Here is a 19882-nt window from a genome sequence, read left to right as displayed (position 1 = left end):
TGCCGATGCAGCAGTGCGTGGCACCCTGGGTGGTGGGTCTGCAAGCAGACCAGGTAACACCACAACAGCCTCACTGGCACACCCCCTGCACTGATGTCCTGGACACCCACCAGCCACCCTCTGGTACACTAAGACCCAGAATAAATCCAGCACAAATCAATCAAAATTCACCCCTCCATTTCTGTCCAGATGACTGCACCCTGGCCAGGAGGGTGGGCTCAGTCCCAGGGTGCTCCTGACAGCGGTTGGGCCGGTGGCGAGGAGGATGGAGAGGGAGCAGGGCTCTTTTCCCAGCCCTGTGGGTTTTCCTGCTGCTTTCTGGAGGAGAGAGGAGCTTGGGTTGCAGCTGAGCAAATCGTGCCTCTCAGCAAGCGGCACGGAAACGCCAGCTGCAATCCAAGCTGCAGAGCTGACTGCAAGGCGCCAGTGCTCTCGTGCAGGGAACCGGCTAGCCATGAAGGGCACACAGCAAAGGCAAGCTGCTGGGATTCCCTGTCAAATGCCTCTCCTGCCTCCTCGGGCTGTCGGCATGCCATTCTGCTGTGGCAGAAACACAGCTTTCCCCAGCAATGCTCCCCAGGAGCCCAGGGCTGGAGGGGTGATCCAGCCATGGGGCTGCTCCTGCCCTGCCCACACGCCCCAACATGCTGCCTGTCCCTCCACTGAACGCTTCCAGTGCAGAGCCGTCCCCTCCTTTCCCAAGCAGCTGGAAGGCAAAAGGTAACTGGCAGCACCACCTTTAAGTGGCCCTGAGCTGCTCCCGAGGGACGGGATGTCCCACCTCGCACACATGCTCCAGGTCCGTAGCTCACCGCTGCAGCCTCGTGTGTGCTGTGCAGCAGCTGCCCGTGCACTCAGCGTGCATTCGGCACCCTCTGTGTGGCTCAGCTCCGCTACCACTGCCGTGATCCCAGTAGCTTCCTGGAGCGAGTCCCGTGGGACTAGCAGCCTGTCCCAGGGCTTCGGGTGGCAGCAGTGCCAGGGGGAGCTGGACTCCTCGCAGGCGCGTCCAGCCAGCCTCTCACACTGCAGCCCAGGCTATTGAGAGCAAAGCTCCTGAAGCAAAGTGAGCAAGAAAAGACAAGCAAGTACTTTCTGCTCCCCTTTTGCCAAAGTCAGGTAGTTGGGGCTGGCAAACCTTTGCATTGCACATGCCCTTAAGGGACCTCGGGATCCATCTGGACTTATGGATGTGTTGCCAACCTGACAGCACCTGTTCAAGCAAAAAAACCCATCGTCTCTTAATTAGTTTCCCACTTCCTGTGATCCCTTCTGTGTGTGTTTGGAGTCGCAAATGCATACCCAGGGTACCACTTGCACCTTAGATCCTTGATGACTGCAAGGGAATGTAGGCTGCCATTTCGGCCAGAGAACTATATTTAAAACTTGTGTTTCATTCCCCGAAGCCCTCCCAGCTGAGCATTGCTTCATCTGCTGCTGAAATGCAGGGTGTCCCAGGCAGCAATGTGGCAGCTATTGCGGCTGCAGCACAGGATGTGAATGCACTGTCCCTCAGCAGCAGGGAAAGGGGAGGACGGGACATAAGTCCGTTCAGTGGGGGTTCGCCAGGATGAGAGCAGGAAATGCTCTCTCCTAGGATCAGTGATGGCCTGGCCTGGCTGTGGCTCAAAATCCAGCATTTCTACTGCAGCGACTCACTTTACCAGCCTGGGATGATATGGGCACCACAGATGCCTCCACAGAACTACTCTTTGGTAGGATAAGATTCTTTTTCTCCTTCAATTACAGAGCAGGTTTAGTGCTACTGAGCTTATGAGATGCAGTAAAATCATGAGTTGGTTAGGCCGTGACCTCATTGATCCTTGCAGGCTCAGAAAGAGGAAGAGAAATACTGAACTTCATGCCCAGAAAGGCCAAGAGCAGCAAAGGAGGAGAAAGGAAATGGGCTCCAAGCTGGAAGGTCCCCCCAAGACTGCTTTCTGCATGGTTAGTTCAGACAATTTAGTTCCATCAGTGCTGGAGCATGGAGGCCTGGCTTCAGCACCACCTGTCAGCCTAACAAGGCTGAGCTTACAAGCAGAGTTGGACTTCTCTTCCCATTTCTAAATTATAGTAGCGTTTTTCATCAGAGGGGTGTCCAGAGTCCTGCAGTAGGATGGGACTGTTTAGACAGTGCAAGCTGACTTGCAGGGATAGAACGAACCCCTCTGCCAGAGCAGAGAAAAAAAGGTTTGCCTAACACAAAACATCAGGAGTCAGACACTCTCTACCCTTTAATGGCTTCAGTGTAACACCATGCCGTCTCCCCATGCTCCCACGGAGCCTCTGTTGTACTGGTCCTATGGCAAGAACTGCACTGCTCCAGGAGAAGCAGGATCTGCTGTTGCAGCTAGTGCTTTCCAAGGCTCAATCCCCATATGCTGATGCTGAGAACAGGCAGCATTGTTCTGTCAGTGGGATCAGGAGTGGGGTCTCTGCTGATCCCAGATGGTCAGAAATCAAGTGCTCCAATGGAGTGGTCGCAGCAGTGTTCAGTGTGGGAGCTCTAAACTTTTCAGATCAGCAGACTGTGCACTCTGCATCAAGCGTCCACATAACTTGCAGCTGGGGTACATACAGCTGTCCTGCCACCAAAGCATCACAGTCTACTCTGAGCAAACTCCAGTGCAGTAGCCAGGGCTCCTTGCATGCCCTTGACATTTCCACTGCCCTTAGCAACGACGGAAGAGCCTCCTGCCTTCCCTTCCATCTGTGTACAGACAGCCACGGCCCAGTCAGCAGCAGAGAACATGGGGAGGCAATTCTAGGGAAGTGACACAGAGAAAAGTCATTTGGACTGGGGAGCAGTCTGGGGAAAGAAAATAACAGCATCCTTCCCCCACCCAGCCTGGGCCCTTGCTAACCTGAGGCAGTCACGACTGAGAGGACTGACAAGGCTGAGCTTGCATGTTAATGCTGTGTCTTGCCCCTGGGCAGACATGGCCTGGAGGATCCAGGGATATCTGTGCCCAGTGCAGACTGAAAGCATATCTGGTCCCAGTATGGTCATCTCAGGTCCTACCCCTGCATGATTAACCACCAACACTGGGCAGAATCCCAGCAAAAAGCCTCAACTGGGACCTGCTGAGCAGTGGGTCCAGTCCCCCTTAGCAAGCAGGTTCCCTGTGTCTTTACCAGGGTTCTGCTTACCTTGGACACCTGACAGGCACAGAGCACCTCACCAGAAGCCTGAGGGCTGAGCAGCAGGACTGATGTGCCAGGAGACTGGTCACATAGCTGGTTCACTACCTTCATTAGGATCTGAGAAAGGCAGAGAGAAAGAAGGGTCAGGCTACAGCAAAGACGACTGGCACGCAGCAGAAACGTGCCCCGCAGCTCCTTAGGTACTGCTAGGCCACCAAGTACCACGGATTACTCACAGAGAGTGAATCAGCTGGGACAGTATCGACGATGACAGGTTGGCTGCAATGCTTGGCCAGCAGGCTTCGTGCCTTAGCTTCAGCCTGGAGGAGGGAACACAGCACTTGAGGGGCTACAGGTGGCACAGGGTGGGCTGGATAGGGATATATGCATGCAACATATAGATACACATAGGGAATGGAAGTGCTGCTCTGTGGGATAGATGGGAGAATTATGTTAGCAGAAGTCAGACTGGCAGGCTGAAACCCCCACATGAAGACCTGTACAACCCTCCTTCCTCAAAAGCAGAGATGAACCCCTGTCAAAAGTGGCAGAGACAGTGACCCACCCATTCAGTCTCCAGCCTCTCTCCTGGACCTACACATTGCCACATGTCTCGGGAAGGCTTCTGTGGCAAGATGCTCCTACTTTAAGAAAAGGGTAGTTCTTGCTGAGAAGTCACCAATAAACATTTCCAAAGGACTTTTACTGTAAATTGGCAGAACACAAACGCAGGGGGAAGCTGCAGCAATATCCATATGGCTGGGAGAAAAGTTCTGTCCTGCCACTGTCTTACTGCATAACCTTGTAAAGCCCACTCTCAGGGCCACTTCATCTTCTCCCTATATAAACAAGGAGGTGATGGCTAAATGCATGCTGGTGTTTGCCAAAAGTGCTGAAACGGGGCTCTCCATCCTCACAGGCAGAGGCACACAGGGATTCTGCAAGTGCCAAAAGCCCAGTCAGTCATTCACTGCAGTTTAAATAATGCCCCTGGTTAACGCCAGTGAAATCAACCCATCACAGGGCTTGTGTTGCACCGTGTGTGATTGTACCTGCTTTCTAACGGGCCCCTAGTGACCGAGTGGCTGTAAAGTGTGACAGAAACACCAGGTCCACTGGGTTTTGCCACACAGTGCTATTAGCAGACTGCAAGTTAGGGTGTTGCTGCCACAGTACCTGCTGTATCTCCAGTTTCTTGACGGCCGTGTTGGCTGTTCGCTGCAGCGCTTTGAGGATGGTCTGTAGTTCTCTTCTTTGCCACTGGGGCATTGCAGTGCTAGCCACCACCTGCAAGACAATTTGCTGTGTGAGGACAGTAAGCTGTACCTACACAAAAACTGCTGTTCTCTGAGAGGTCAGGCTGGAGCCTGACCTCTTCCTAGACCTCCTATACCCCATATATGATCAGCCCAGCCAGCCACTCTGGTGTGCAGCTTCCTCTTGTCAGCTGGGCAACTAAAGCCCTGTAAAAAGCCTGGGACCCTTTTTCACTGCTTTACCCTCCCTGCCAGTGCCTTCTCTCACATTCTATCTGGCAGCTGGTCATTCTGCAACAAAGGCACCTAAACACTGGTAGAAATCTTTGTGATCAAACTGGAAACAGAAGGTAGCAACTTGGCCTTGCTGTTCACCATGGTAAGATGTGAACCTGATAGAGAAGAAGTCATGTGTCTCAAGTGTACAGAGCCCATACACAGAACGGGATCTTTCTGTGCCAGAGCGTAATCCTTACTTTGGTCAACTGGCCCACTTCTTTGGAGAGGTTCTGCGTCTCGGGAATAGAGGTGCTCCTCTGCTTCATTCGTAGGGAGACAGAGTCCACTTCCATAGCCAAGTGCTGGCCTACTTCCCGGGCCTGGAGAGACAGAAAGAAAGAATGAACAGGGATGGGGAAAGTGGGGAGGGCAGCAGGGTCATAAACACTGAAGTGCTGGTCAGCAAGCAGTGCAAAGACACCTACAGAGTCTTTAAGAATGACTGTCCCCAAGAGACTCTGAAATAGAACATTTCTCTGGATTTGCAACCAACACTACATGGTCACACCCAGGAGACCAAGATGTCACGCATTTATGTTCCCTTAGTATCTTGCACCAAATCACAAGGATTTAAGTGAGAAAAACTTGGCAGTCCCGTTTACTTCTTCATGTTTCTTTTTAATTAGGAAATGCAATCTTGAAACTACCGACTGCAGAAACAAAAAAGAAACACTAAAACTCAAGAAACTTCATCAGCTGTTCAAGCTGATCTTGGCCACACTTCTTATTGCTTTCCCCAACACCAATGCTACCATTCATAAAAAAAGCTAATACAAGCTTTTTTCACCAGTGACAATCCTTATGGTTTGGAACATTTCCTCCCTGCCAGATCTTTGTGCTCATGATGGCCCTGTGAGACTTCAGACCAGGACAGCGGAGAGTATGTAAGAAAAGTTGTGGATAGTGAGGACTGCTCTGCCTAGCTAGGATACTCATCCCTTGTTTCAAGTTACTCCCTCATGCCTGCAGTCTCTCTTGTCTGGTTAACACATGCACACAGCTCCCCTCAGGAGCTCTCCAGGTCAGCACTTACAGCAGAGCACACAGATGTGCCCTGCAGCTTTTCATTCCTTTGCATGAAGAGAAGCCTTGCTAGGGACACAGATGCACAGGGGACAGCCAGCCAAAGAGCAACAGATTTACAGGGGTGGGTTTTGCCTTTAGTCTTCCCAGTTCCACTGACAGTGAGTCACTCTTCTCTGACTGCAGCCTTAAAGGAAGCAGGCAAGTTTGTGGGGCCCACAACACTTCCAGATATTCAAAGGACAGAGCGATCTCACAGACACAATAGTAGGTTGCTACTTTTTATACAGATCCAGCCAGATCAGAACGACAGCTTAGCAGAAAAAAAGACTACAGAAGCAGAAGGGCTGTAAGAATGAGGCCAGAGCCTTGTAATCATAAAGTGCAAACCCAACTGTGATAGGCAAGAGGTGAGCAGGAGGTGAAACCAAAGCACAAAGGACCACATCTTTAAATATCTACTTGGGGGCTGAAATTTATTGTCCAGAGGCTTCCTGGTATTTTGTGCCAAGTTCTTATCTTGGAAAAGGGGGTCTGAGGGGAGGAATCAAGGTCAAGGAGACAGGAGACTAGGATGGGGGTAGTGGAGGTGAATAGTGAGGTACAGCAGCAGGGCAGAGCCCAGGAATGAAGGAAGAAGCCAGCTCAGAGACAGCAGAAAGGCTCCAGCCAAAGCAGGGGGAAGTTAAATGTCTATGCAGGAACTACAAAGTTGGGTCCTTCTGGCATTGTCTCAACATGGCAGAAATCCCAGTTCCCCCTTTCTTACCTGTTTGGCTTGTCTCCCTGTCACTGCAATGACACGGCTAATTCCTTTAACAAGCTGACGCTCCCCGATGATGGTCAGATCTTCCACACCTCCTGTTTTTAGAAGGTGCCTGCAAAGTCAGCAGAGAACAAGGAAGAAAACAAGCTGTTCTCTGGAAACAGAAATCAGGAAGCCTGCTTTCATTTTATACAAGCGTCAAGTCCAACAGCCCCTCCCCAATAGCTTCAATCCTTTCCCATCCCTAAAATCCTGATGGCAACGCTGTCAGGCAAGAGTTAAGACTACTCCAGAGGAACTTCTGTGCTACCTGCCTAGCAAGCTGCTGTCAAATGGCACATACCAACCAAGTTCTGCCTTGCTTTCCCCTCCTTTCCCTCAACAGTAGGATGAATTGGGATTTTTCTCTTCTCCGCTGCTACTGAACCTTGTACAAAGTAATTTTTGCCTCTAACTCCACCACTCTCTTGTCAGGCCAGCAGACTCCAGTCAGAGGGTAGTTGTGCAGTCACAGGGCACTGGTAACCTCCCCTTTCCTTCTCAGCTATTCAACACTGGATAGGAAAACAACTACAGTTTGTCTCAGGTTCTGTTACCACAAATAATTATTTCAGACAGTTTCATAAGGATTGATCATCTCCACTCCCATGCAGTTTCTTGTCCCACTACTCCCACAAGAATGATCTCATGACTAGAAAATTGCTCATTTTCAGCTGTATCTGCTCAAAGGCCAATTTGTTCCTGGTGGGGTTTTTTTTGTGTCAGCATTGTCCTAAGATTGATTAACTCTTCTTTTACTCTCATTACTGCAAAAGCAGAAGAGGGTGAGGATAATTAAATAATCCAAGGTGTCTCAAGATCTCACAACCACCTGTCTCCTGCTGGGTCCCCAACCCTCCTACAACCCCAAAGCCAAAGCGTTGTAACCCTGGTGTGACAGGACACAGCCCCTTTTCCCACACTCTGCTGGTGCTCCGTGGCTTCCAGGTTGGTTTCAGACTATAAAGCAAGAAAAAGCACTCTGCTTTTCACCCTGGGACTTCCAAGGCTTCATAACTAGCCCACCCTGTCCTCACAAGACCTTTCCAGTGAGGAAACTTGGTTGCACAGAGACAGGATACGGAGCTTGCAAGAATGTCTCTACTTCAGCCACCAGCGCTCACAATCACAGCTTCTGACTGCAAGTAGAAGTCACTTACGTCCCACAGCAGAGCTCCACAGAGGTCTGCATTGCAGCCTCAGAGTCACGGGTCAGCACACTCTCCACAGGGACCCCCAGGGACACTATCCTCACTGGATCTGGATACCCCTGACAGAGGAGACAGGGGTCAGCAGCTAACAACATGGTCCTTCAGGGCCACTTACAGACTAACTATGTGGCTTCTAGTGTCTGCCTCACTTTTCCCCTATTCTAGAGGAGCCCCAGAGTGAGGGGCAGCACTGCTTCTCCCCTACAACCAGCCACCACGGGGAGACAGAAACAATTGTGTGACACTACAAGCTTTTGGTCCAAAGAAATGAACAGAAAGCCTATGCATCACCGGCCTCCATGTTTTACAACACTGTCCTGAGATCTCATCTCAGTCCTATTTTCCCTCTTGAGTTTTGGGAGTCAATTCCCTTGCAGCTCTTGTGACCCAGGTGATTCCTGCTGAAGGAGAAGGCTCACCAAGATATGTGCTGCCACCCTGTCATACCTCATCCACTGCACGGAGTCCCTGAACTCTTCTTGCCAGTGTGAGGGGGACCTCAGCCATGTGCACCACCTCATTTCGTTTGATCATATCCTGAACCACTTGCTCCACTTGCTGCAGTTGCTCCGCAGTCACAGGGCCCTGAAGAAGTGAAACGGCCACCTTCAGGAGAAGCCTCCTGAGAGGTACAGAACAAAGAAGGGAGAACTGGGGAAAAGCCTCCAGACAACTCAGCTTGAGCACACCGCTCTCTCAGTGTCTCATCTTCCCTACTTGTAAAAGGGAACTGTGAGCATCATGACTCTCCCACCCCCTCCTCCCATGAGCGATAAGCGTCAACCAAACTTCAAGAGAGATGCTGCAATGAGTGACAGGTTACCAGGGCCAGTGCTCAGCCTGACCTTTCAGTTCCCAACTGCTCTCACCTTGGATGACTAGCACAGGCATCAGGTATGTGCCACAGCCAAGGTGGTGAATCTCTCAAAGATCCCTTTACACTACTCAGGTCAGTCTCATGACCACTGGCCTTGCCAAGACTTTTCCCTTCTGACCCATATTCACCCCCTCGGCAAGCCCTGCCCAACATCAGATCAGTGCAAAGCAGAGCCAGTCACATCCAGAGGGCCAAGTTTCATTGCTTAGATAAAACATGACTTGTCTCTAAAGGAGCGATTACGGTGAGAGGAGAAAAATCCCTGAGAAGCAGCCAGTACTGGGCTGTTGGTACTGCTAAGAACAAGAAAACGCAAGTCCAGAGTCACCTTGGTATCAAAGTCGAAGCGCAGCTGCTCTGCTGTCACATGGGACCCTCGTTGCTCTGTGTTGTCACCCAGGACATGGCGAAGTGCAAAGTTCAGCAGGTGGGTAGCGGTGTGGTTCATCATGCAGGCCAGCCGCTGGGCCTGAAAGCACAGACAAGTTGGCAGGGAGTACTGGTTCTCTGCAGCTTCAGGAGCAGGGGATGGCACGAAGAGATAAAGGAAAGGCTGCATGTGAGGGGATGGGAGAAGATAGGAGGGAAAAAATGGGTAGTACAGCTGTCAGATTTATTGATGCCACAGGGCAGCTCTAAATTCTTTTCCCATGGGATCACCTCTGTAAAACAGCAAAGGGTAGGCTGGACACTTCTGGACAAACCAATGGCTCATAGAAGATTAGAGTCACTTGTGAGGTCTTCCCACCGCATATCATGACGAAGAGCAGTCTCAGGAATAAAAGGGACAAGGCTCCGCTGTACCCAGGTTACTCAGGACATCACAAGACTCTCAAAACGAGGCTGGGAAAAGGTTAAGAGCTGTAAATTATCACCTCATCCACGAACAGCTGCACTTGGTCACCAACACACAGGGTTTCCACAGCAGTGATCTCATGGATCACATAACCACCACAGAGCCGAACTGACTTTACAGGGAAGAGTATGTCCTGAGCAAAGAGACAGAAAGAGGAGTTAGGACATAGGGAAAATCCAAATACCTGTGCTAGATCCCTGCTTGATCCAACAGGGAAACACAACCTTCGCTGATCCCTAAAAGACAGGGATGGGGTGGGAAAAGCAGGGAGAAACTTACTGCAAATATAACCAGAATACCTCAGACCTTCCCTGCACCCAGCCACTCGCTGCACAGCATGTCGAGGCTGTCAGCTTGCAGTGGAGGGGCAGTAACACCACCGATACTCGTGAATTTTCCTAAGAAGGATGTTTGTCCATGAGAAAATGGACAGCAGCTGCCCAGGCACCTGTCTCGGGCATCCAAGGTGCCACGTCTGCCTCACTGGGCTGGCAATCAAAACTTGATTCCTGTTTCAGCTTGGGGAGAAGCGCTGAGCAAGACACTCACGTTCTACAAGGCTAAAAAGGCAGCATCAATGCCCGCAGTGATTCTCAAGAGCTGGAATGGGGGAAGGAGAAAAAGCTGCAACCCATGTAACTGCCCAGGAGAGGGTCATAGCTCTCCCTCTGGTAAGGGTGAGGGAACATGCTGCAGAAGTGGAGGTCCTCCCTGATGCTTTTGGGAGGGATAAGAGTTTTTGCACTGTGTCCCAGGTTGGACACTGCTTACAGTTGTGCAGGACTGGCCAGAGACAAGTTGCTGAGCTCATGGATTCTCTGATAATCGACTGCCTTCTCTCTGCCTTGCAACCCCTGCTAGCGAGAATGCAGTAGACTGAAGGGATAGCCAAGAAGACTTCACAGTCTTCCCCAGAAAAATGAAATTGCAAAGGGCTGAGAGACAACCAGTGCAGCAAGTACACCTCTGTGAAGCAACTGCTGCTTCTCCCTCACCCCACCAACCCTAATGCAAACCAAAAGGAACTGTCAAGAGTCAGCAGCTTGCAAATTAACACAGTAAACCAGCCCATCACTTGGGGAATTCTGCCTGGCCTCAGTACTCATGGTGGCCTTGGGTACAGGCAGCAAAGGGTCTTACCTGCTGTCCTAAACGTATCATGTAGCCTTGGTCAGAGGCCTGTCCACCCTGCTCTGCATAGAAGTTAGTCCTGTCCAAGATGACACCACAGCACTGCCCTGCCCCAACCTTCTTCTGGAGAGACTGATCTCTGTACAGCATCAGGACAGTAGCCTGGCATGGGCTGAACTCTGTCAGAGGGGAGAAGATGGCAGCAATTAGTGCATACACCCTGCCAGATCGCAAAAGGAAAGGCGCGGTCACTTCCCCATGCCAACTCTGCCTACGCCTAGTCTATACGGAAAGCTGGCACTTTTCTTAGCTTTGGGAGGAGAGGAACAGCTTTTGGCAGAAAGGACAACAGATCTGTTATTTGGAGCTAAGTCGCCACTCACTCACCTAGTGACAGACCTGCCAAGTAGCAGGTCAGCAGGCACGTGCACCCAATCTGGCTCCATGTGAGCCTGACAGAACCAGATGCGGCACAGACATCTGCATCTTGCTACACTAGCAAGCTTGGCAAACCTGCCTGCCTTCTATGAAGAGAAGACAGACTTGGTGGACAAGGATGACAAGGATGTCACCTTCCTTGATGCAGCAAGCTTCTAACATGCTCTCCTGCAGGCTCCTTGAAGCCAAATTCAGGCGATACGGACTGGACAGGTAGACCATAAAGTGGGTGCATAACTGGCTGGGCAGCTAGCCCCACAGAGAATTGGTCAATAGTTCAATGTTCAACTGATACTCAGTTACTAGTAGAGGTATTTAGTGGCTGATATTAGGACCGACACCATTTAACATGACAAGATGGGATGTACCCATATTCTCCTTGTATACGGCAATGAATTGGTGGAGACTGATTGATACACTAAAGAGCACGGCTGCTTTCCAGGGGCATCTCAGCAGGCTACAGAAATAAGACTGACAGAAACCTTGGGAGTCCTCAGGAGCCAGCTGAACACAAGTCAGCAGGGTGCCCTTGCAGCAGGGAAGTCTGCCTGCCTGCTGGGCTGTATGAACACAAACATAGCCAAAAGGTCAAAGAAAGGGGTTATTTATCCCTATTTAGCAGTTGTAAGACTGTATCTAGAGTATATGAAATTCTAGTTCTACCTAAATAAAAAACACTTTTCACACTAAGAGTGATAAAGAACAGGGAACGGAGTCTGTGGGATCTCTGTCCTTAAAGATACTGAAAACTTAAACGGACAAGGCTCTGAGCAACTTGATCCAACTGTGAAGCTGAAGTTCCCTTGATCAAGAGATTGGATACCCAGAGATCCCCTCTAACCTGAATTGTTCCATGATTCAGAGACTTGAGGAGGTGGGACAGTTCTAGCTTGGAGACTTCAGCCAATGTCACTGCTGGGCTTTTTTCCTCCTCTGTGCTCTTGCCATAGCATATATAGCTTGAATTGCCTCACTTTATGCTTAGTGTGTGCTGCAGCCAGCACACTGGGTAAGGGGGAGCTGGCTGTACACAGTTATCTCTTAATTGTTTGTGACAGCCACACCACCTCTTACTCTCTGTGGTTTAGCTTTATGCCTTCCCTAGAGCATCAGCAAACCCAGTTACCTTAAATGCTAAAAAGCCTGCCCTGCCATCTAACGGTTTGCCAAGCAGCAGCAGGCGCACGGCGTTAAGACAACTATCCAAGCCCCCTGCATAATTATTTTTCATTCTCCCTGACACTCACACTCAGAAGTCTGATTGTTGGGGACAGACTCATCTCTAGCAGAAATCAACAGTCCCTGCTTCACCACGGCACAGTAATACCAACCCAGAGCTCACAGCCTTGTCACCAGCCCAGAGGTCTTCCTGGACACACTCTGGCAACAGCAAGAAAAGCACCTACTTTGGCATGAGGTACAGGGGCGGAGAAAAGATGCATCAGCAAGGTGGACAGGTTCAAGCCACAAAGTACATGTTCTGCATGCATGAGGTTAGGCAGTAAGTGCAGTCTTGTGAGGGATTCCAGTGCCCGCAGGCAGAGCTTCCCTTACAGACAGGACCCAGCCACTTACCATACTGCCCATGCTGCCCAAGTGTGTAGGCGTACTTTGGAGAGTCATCAGTAGCAGGCACGTTGTTGCTCCGCAGCTGAGCCAGCGAGTGCACATCAAGGTGCGTATTTGTATCCTCCAGCTGCCCTGCCTGTGGGCCACCAGCCTTCCGCTACAGCAGAGCGAAGGCACAGTTATATGGGAGATACCTGGGGGCACTCAAATTGAGAACTGGAGCTGTAAGGCTAGAAAAAACTCCTTTCACCTTCCTGGAAAAGGCTTGTTTAGATCCAGGCTGATGGAGGCTACTGTAAACTAATCCCATTCCTTCAAACCCCACAAGCACTCCATACCACCCTATGCTAGCTTTAAGGCAGCCATAGGCAACAACTAATGCAACCCTCCTGGCACAGCTTGCTGTGTAGGTATGAAACTTCCAAGACATTAAAACTCCCAAAAGCAAGGCCTTGAACAGATTGCTGCACAGGGGGTGGGGTGGCAGTGCAAGCCTTCCAGCACTACAGAGACCAAGGAGATTTTGTAAACTCTTTATAAACCACTTGCTGTTTGGGCTAAGCTGGCTGTGCTTTGTGTGAGGATTTGGACTCCATGACTGACAGAGGAGACTCCTAAACTATATAATTCTACGATAACCTTCACTCCAGCAACAGTTAGTATCACAAAACACTTCTACTGATCTGAGAATCATCAGCCAATACTTCTCAGTCCCACACCCACAAGCAAAGGCATTATGACCTCACCGCTGTTTCAGACCCACCTCCCCTTCAGGGAAAAGGCACAGGGCCCTGTGATATATCTGAAGAGCCTCAGCAGTGAAAGGAATTTTGCCTCCATGCTGACAGGAGAGAGGTGAGGCTCTGAATTATGCTGACAAGGCAAGTCTCCCTCTTACCTTTGCATCTTCCAGAGCAAGTTCATTGAAAGCAGCTGAATCCAAACTGATTCCCTTTTCTTCAAGCATCAAGGCAATCAGATCCAGAGGGAATCCCAAATTCCCATAGAGAGACCAGGCTACTTCAGCTATAGGACAAAAAGAAGAACACGAACTCTGTGTGAACACAGCAAGCAAAGACATCTCAGGATTTGCTTGGGTGGGACCAATCTAGTGTGTGCCTTGGTAACTGGATTCACCTGTGTTGTGTGCAGCTGCACTGGTAATGGGAAAGGGAAGAGAAGCCATGCAGTTCTTGTATGGGACTGAGTATTATTGATGCCCCATTCATGCTAAAACTCAGTGCAGCACAACTAGACAGACAGCTGTGGTGGTTGGTTCCTGAGCTCCTTCTTTCAGCTGTGTCTGAGTTAAGGACCTAGTTAATCAGTCAACACAGCAGCAAGGGAACATTTCTAACTTGCCTGATGCCTAGTTTGTTGTAAGAACAACGTACTAGATAACAATTGCAATCTAGAGAAAGGAGCAACATCTGCTCCTCTGCCCGTGGCTAGAAGGTCACTGAAAAGACGTGGGGGAGGCAGACATCCACCAGTTTTGACTACAATGCTTGTGAGGATCTGGATCAAATCATCTTTAAGTGCAGCTTGTCAGAGGAGTGAGACTCACCCGGGAAATTTGTGGAGGGCTCCATCTGCTGCACCGTCCGCTCAATGATGTGCCTCCCCCGCTCGAGGGCAGACAGAAAAGCAGCCTCATTCTCATTGATGATATCCATGATCTGCCCAAGGATCAGAAGAAGGGTTAGCCACAACACCTCAGGGAGTTCCCCAGCTCAGCTCAGCCCTGTCAGCTAAAAGCAAATCAAGCAGGTGTCTAACAGAGGTACTGCGTCTGCTAGAACCAGCCTTTTTGTTCTGCAAGTATCCATCACAACATGGCTTCGATGCATTACTAAACAGCACCAGTCATTGTCCATCCTATCATCATTCCTGTCAAGTAAATATTGACCATCCACCTGGGGAAGGCTTTAGGCTGACAAATGCTCCCTGTCTGACATTCATGTCTGTGACCCAATTAAAACTGCATGGCTGGAACAGCCAGAAAAATTGCTTGTCACAGTTGCTGTCAGCAGAAGCAAGCTGGGACTAGCCTTAAATCACTAATCCACTTTGGAGAAAGGGAAGCCAGGCTAGGACAGGCTGTACTTGCACTCAGCAAAGTAGCTACCCTAGCTTTTTTAGAGTAACAGCTGCCTTATACCAGGGCAAGCGGTCCCTGGTAAGGATACAGTAGGAGTTCCCACAAGGAAATCTGCCACAGATACTTCTTGTGCCCAGGATACAAACATGTTCCCAGCACATCTCAGCCCACTCGTGAGAACATGGCTATGGAGGAGGCTATGCAAACTCCTCCACTCCAGCTAAGTCCCAAGGAAAGGCTGATTTTTGCCCCCAAGAGCAGTGCCTCACAAGAATAAGGAGAGATAGGGTTTCTCTTCAGAGGATTCCAACATTGCTTACCTGGTCTGCGTTCTTCGCGAGCTCTGGATAGGCATCTCCCTGTGGAGCGAGCCTCAGTTAGTGATAAAATCCTCAGCATCTTCCTCAGGGGATCTTAACGCATGCCACAAGCATCACAAAGGTTTCTCAGGCAGGTGAGTGTGAAGGGAGCCCCAGCACACAGCTCCAGGGACAGCAGCATAGGGGAATATTACACATGGACTTACAGTTGCCATCTCCTGGCTACCTCCCTGTGACTTGCCTCTGCTAGCCCTTGCACAGCATCTCTTGGCAAACACATCCATTCACAACAGGAAGAAAGCATTGTCTTTTAGGGTGCTGTTAGTACTCACAGGGACTAATTTCAGGTAGCTTTAATCAGATACGACAGTTTGGAAGCCAGTGTCCTCAGGGAAACAACAATGTGCACTTGCGCACACTTAGACACGTCCACTCGTGCTGACTGTCCTGTTGGGCACACCAGGCACCCCCCCTCCCACCACAAATGATCAGGAGAAGAGACTTTTTACTGCTGCGGTGCATAGCAACAGATACACCCTCCTGGAGGGCCTTCACATCCAAGACTGTCTCCTGACAGTGTACAGGAAATGGACATGGGGCTGAATAGGACATGTGTGATACTCTTTCCCCCACAAAGGTGGCAGTTTTTACTTACCAGCACTTCCACTACGGAAGGCACCAGGGAGGCCAGGAGCCCAGGTGGAGCATGAAGGACTTCAGAGCAAAAGCGCACAGCCCTGCGCAGGATCCGACGCAGCACCAGTCTGAAAATAGGGCAGGATTCGCCAAGCAGCCACGTGAGCATCCCTGCTCAGCTCCCACATCGAGCACATCCCACACACAGTTCCTCTGGCCTGATCTACCAACACAGGCCAGCTGTTCCCCACACTCTATACCCATCCAAGTACGAGCCTGCAGATCAGAACCTCTTCTAGGCTCTCGCCTTCCTGTCTCCCCAAAGCTCATGCACTCCCTATCGTGGCCCCACACCACAACCTCTCCCCTGGCTTCCATACTCCTTTCTAGACCTAACTCCCTGCCCCTCACACCATTTCCTTATGTTCTTACTCTGCTCCTGAGAAGCCTGGGTAGATGCCATCAGTGATGCACACACATAAGGTGCGCACGTGATCTGCCACCACACGGTAGGCCATGTTCACACGCCCAACATCAGCATCCCCGACCAGACCTTGGTATCTGGGTGCCCTGCAGCCCTAAAAAAGAAAGTAAGGACATAGATCAGCAAAAATTGATGGCTGCAGAAGGAAAAGTTTCAGTGCAAGAGGCAGCCATCTACACATGACATCATGCTTCTCAACTACCATCAAACCTCATACATCGAAGATGTCCCCACTAAATCCTTCCAGAGCATTACAGACCAAGACTTCTGTACCTGAGACAGGTCAGCCAGTGCCCCGGCACTGAGGAATTTAAGAAACTTTGGAGGAAAAATGGATCAGCAGCGTCAATATCCCAGCAGATTTCCAGCATGGAATTCTCCCCAGTTTCCCTAGAATGTGGCTCTGGACCTGGCTGGACATACCTCCTGTCTCAAAATACTGCACAGTAACATGTGTAGAGAAGGCTCTACTATGGTACCAGGCAAGCATTCTGCATTTAAGGAGCTTTTGCTTAGCTGTGACTCTGAGCAGAAGCACCATCACCTTGTGAATGGCATCCAAGATGGGAGTGAAGAGATCTGTGTCGTAGTTGGAACGTTTGTTCTGCAGAACTGCCACCAGCCTTTCCAGGCCCATTCCTGTATCCACATGGTGCTGTGGCAAGGGAAGCAGACTCCCCTGCACCTCTCTGTCAGCCAGCCAGGAAAAATAAAAGGCAAAAGAGAAGCAAGGGTCAGTTCAGGGGCAAAGAAAAGGAGCAGGCGAGTCAAAGAGAATGAGAGAGTGACAGGGCACGGAAACAGCAGGTGACCCAACAAAAGGAAGCTCAGGGACAAGACTAACAGCAGCCTGCCTTGGCACTGTCAGGCAGCCAGGATGGGACCATCAGATAGTCAGGACACACTGTAACATGGGGAAAAAGGGCTTCCTCTCCCTTTTCAGGTTTCTCCGGGCTGTTGCAAACTTCAGGAGACCTCTGGAATGCAGCAGTGAAGGAGAATAGACAGAAGAGGTTGAAGGAGGATAGGACAAATAAAGCAAAGGGGATCAAAAGCCACACTGGGCATCTCCACAGCTTCCCTCTTGCTTCTGTACTGCCACCTCCTGGAAAGCAGTGAGATGTCTGAGGATAGACATGTATGATGCTGGAGTCAGAAAAGGGGGAAAGGCTCCGCAGTTCAGACCAGATGCCTGGTACCTGCTGTACTGCATGAAGACCAGGTTCCAGATCTCCACCACATCAGGGCTGCCCTGGTTCACTAGTGCCGCAGCATTTCTGCCACCACCCACGTGGTCATAGTGGATCTCTGTGCAGGGACCACAAGGACCTGTGTCCCCCATCTCCCAGAAGTTGTCCTTCAATGGAAAAGGAAGCACGTGACTGGCAGGCACCCTGGCAAGACAAACAGAGGTGGCAGTGTTGGGAAATGCACACAAAGCACACAGTAGTCTAGATCACAGAGAAAGTTGGAAGGGAGGAATCCTTTCTGGCTACTACATACTCAATAACCAAACACATTATGATTCCTTTGCTTCTGTTCACACAAAATGACTCTTCCTAGCAGGAATAAGCTGGACCAAACCAGACAGGATCTTACTCACTGCCCAGAATGGCTGGCAGACACAGTCTGGCTCTTGCTGATGGAGACAGGCTCTCCACTGGGTCTGTGGAGCCGCCTTCTTCCTTGGAGGGAATTCCAGCAGAGCTAAGACCTGATCACAATGGACAAGGCTGAATACCAGCAGTAGCACAGAACTGGCTGCCTTGGATTCAAAGCCCACATACAGCCTGGAACAAGCTCCCAAAGCACAGCAGTGCTCTCTGCAGCGGCTTCATCATCACACTGAAGCAGCCATTGCTAGCTTTCAAAAAAGAATGTACTCACTGCAGCTCTGATGGAGAGAAAGCAAAGGATCAGAGATCCTTCACACACTTCATCCAAGCCCACCAGTCTGAGGTACTCAGCTCCCCAGACTGGTAATATCTGAGAAACAGCTTAAAGGTCAAGTGCCCCAGACCACTTGGAGCTCAGTCAACTTTTAACAGCCCAAACAAACCAGAAACAATATAAGTTTTAAACACAACTTTCAGCCCCTACATCTGATTTCCACCAACTAAAGAGCAAACGGGAGACTATGGAGACTGAAATGTCAGCACCTGTTGCTCAGAACCTCTTCCCTAACACACTCACCCCAGGCGGAGCCATACATCCCTGCACTCCTCATCTGCACTCAGCCCCAGTGAGGAGTCTCCGCCAAAATAGGTGACGTAGAGACGATCTCTGGGGATCTTGTAGACCTCTGTCAGGAGCTCCCAGGCCATGCTGCATGCTTCCTCCTGAGCAGGCAAGGAACATAAATGAAGCACAGTAATCCAGGATGCACAGCAATGGCAGGAAGGCTATTTAGAATGGGAGTCAAACACCAAAAAAGTTAATTTCAGCCACTCTCTCCCTTACCAATTTTAAGGCATATTGCAAAGAGCAGGATGAGGGTCTGGTGAGCAAGACAGCTCACCGCTGCCTGTGGAAAATTGACATTCCTAAATTGTTGGGAGAACTTCAGGATCACAGCATGGTCTACACGCCTCTGCTTACCAGCAGAGTTACAGGGATTATTTTCTTTCCAAGGGAAAAAATGTATTCACTAGCAAAAAGACTACCATCCTTTTTACCCTTCTTCATTTTCAGACTTTCTAGTTACAATCATCAAATGAACTGGTAACCTCTTTGCACCATATTAAATGGCCAACACTGGCATTCTCACAGAGAACTTTAATTTGTACATGTTGTTCACAGATTTGAAAGGCTGAGCACTTTGCGAGTCTGCAGGGCAACTGAGCGATTCTGCAGGCCAGCGGACTGCCTCTGCTCCAGGCCACAGAGCTCCCACAGAGCAATTCGGAGCTTACTAAAATGCCTCCTCCAGACAGTCCTATGGCACCGCGCAGCTCTGAAAGAAAGGCCGCATTTCTCCCTGGAGAGGGTTCATTCCTATTGCCTCACCTTAAAGTAGTCCCCAAAGGACCAGCTCCCCAGCATCTCGAAGAACGTGTGATGGTAAGTGTCTCGGCCCACATCCTCCAAATCGTTGTGCTTCCCTCCTGCACGCACGCACTTCTGGCTGTTCACCACCCGCCGATGTTGTGCCAGCTCGCTCCGGGGGTGCGCCGTGCCCAGGAAAATGGGCTTGAACTAGAAATCAGGGCAGAGAGACTGTGGCTAGGCCGGGGGCTGCGCCTAGGGTTCCTGGCACAGGCGGGGCGCTACCAGGGCCGGCCGGGAGGGAGGCGGTAAGCCCCCCCCGGAGCCCAGCCCACCGCGGGAGACCTCCGTGACAGGGGTCACAGCGGGAGACCTCCGTGACAGGGGTCACCCGCGGCGGGCCGCGCTCCTCCGGGGACACGGAGGCCCCCGGCAGCCGGCGGAGGGACGTGCGGGCGGGCCGGGCCGCGCCGGGGCCAGCACCTGGTTCATGCCCGCGTTGACGAAGAGGAGGCGCGGGTCGCCGCGGGGCCGCACGGGGGCCGAGGGCAGGCGGCGGTGGCCGTAGCGCTCCTGGAAGAAGCGGAGGAAAGCGGCGCGGACCTGCCCAGCCGGCGGGCAGTCGGCACCCCCGCGGCGGGGGCTGCAGCGCCAGCGACACGGCACTGCCAGCAGCAGCCGCCGAGGCAGCCGTCCGACCGCCGCCATAGTGGCGAGGGCGGAATCGCGGCGCGGCGGCTTTAGGAAGGGGCGGGGACAAAGGGCAG

The 19882-nt window shown here is 51.1% G+C and overlaps 1 protein-coding gene across 1 annotated transcript; it reads right to left on the bottom strand.

Annotated features, from left to right (window-relative positions):
- Positions 1–2209: 2209 nt before the first annotated feature.
- AARS2 (alanyl-tRNA synthetase 2, mitochondrial) lies at positions 2210–19855 on the bottom strand. Its single transcript, XM_056357156.1, has 22 exons — positions 19599–19855; positions 19137–19325; positions 18324–18469; positions 17330–17524; positions 16675–16819; positions 16079–16224; positions 15666–15774; positions 15011–15049; positions 14157–14268; positions 13488–13615; positions 12596–12746; positions 10592–10761; positions 9471–9584; positions 8924–9064; positions 8166–8303; positions 7668–7777; positions 6472–6580; positions 4877–4999; positions 4321–4431; positions 3381–3464; positions 3151–3261; positions 2210–2764 (listed from the first exon to the last, which is right to left on the bottom strand). The coding sequence occupies exons 1-22, from the start codon at positions 19821–19823 to the stop codon at positions 2600–2602; spliced, it is 2961 nt and encodes a 986-aa protein (XP_056213131.1). The 5' UTR covers positions 19824–19855; the 3' UTR covers positions 2210–2599.
- Positions 19856–19882: the final 27 nt, after the last annotated feature.

The sequence above is a fragment of the Falco biarmicus genome, chromosome 12 (assembly GCF_023638135.1).
Source record: "Falco biarmicus isolate bFalBia1 chromosome 12, bFalBia1.pri, whole genome shotgun sequence".
NCBI classification, from domain to species: domain Eukaryota; kingdom Metazoa; phylum Chordata; class Aves; order Falconiformes; family Falconidae; genus Falco; species Falco biarmicus.
Note: the sequence above shows the minus strand (reverse complement) of the source record. Positions and strands in the feature narration are given on the sequence as shown.

What these genes read in the sequence shown, in the direction of transcription:
- AARS2 (XM_056357156.1), bottom strand. Translation starts at nt 19,823, where the DNA reads ATGGCGGCGGTCGGACGGCTGCCTCGGCGGCTGCTGCTGGCAGTGCCG. An exon ending in GATGTATGGCTCCGCCTGGG is followed by an intron (nt 17,525 to 18,323) that starts GTGAGTGTGTTA and finishes TTGTCTTGCCAG; the next exon opens with GGTGCCTGCCAGTCACGTGC. An exon ending in TCCCAGCTGATTCACTCTCT is followed by an intron (nt 3,262 to 3,380) that starts GTGAGTAATCCG and finishes TGCCTTTCTCAG; the next exon opens with ATCCTAATGAAGGTAGTGAA.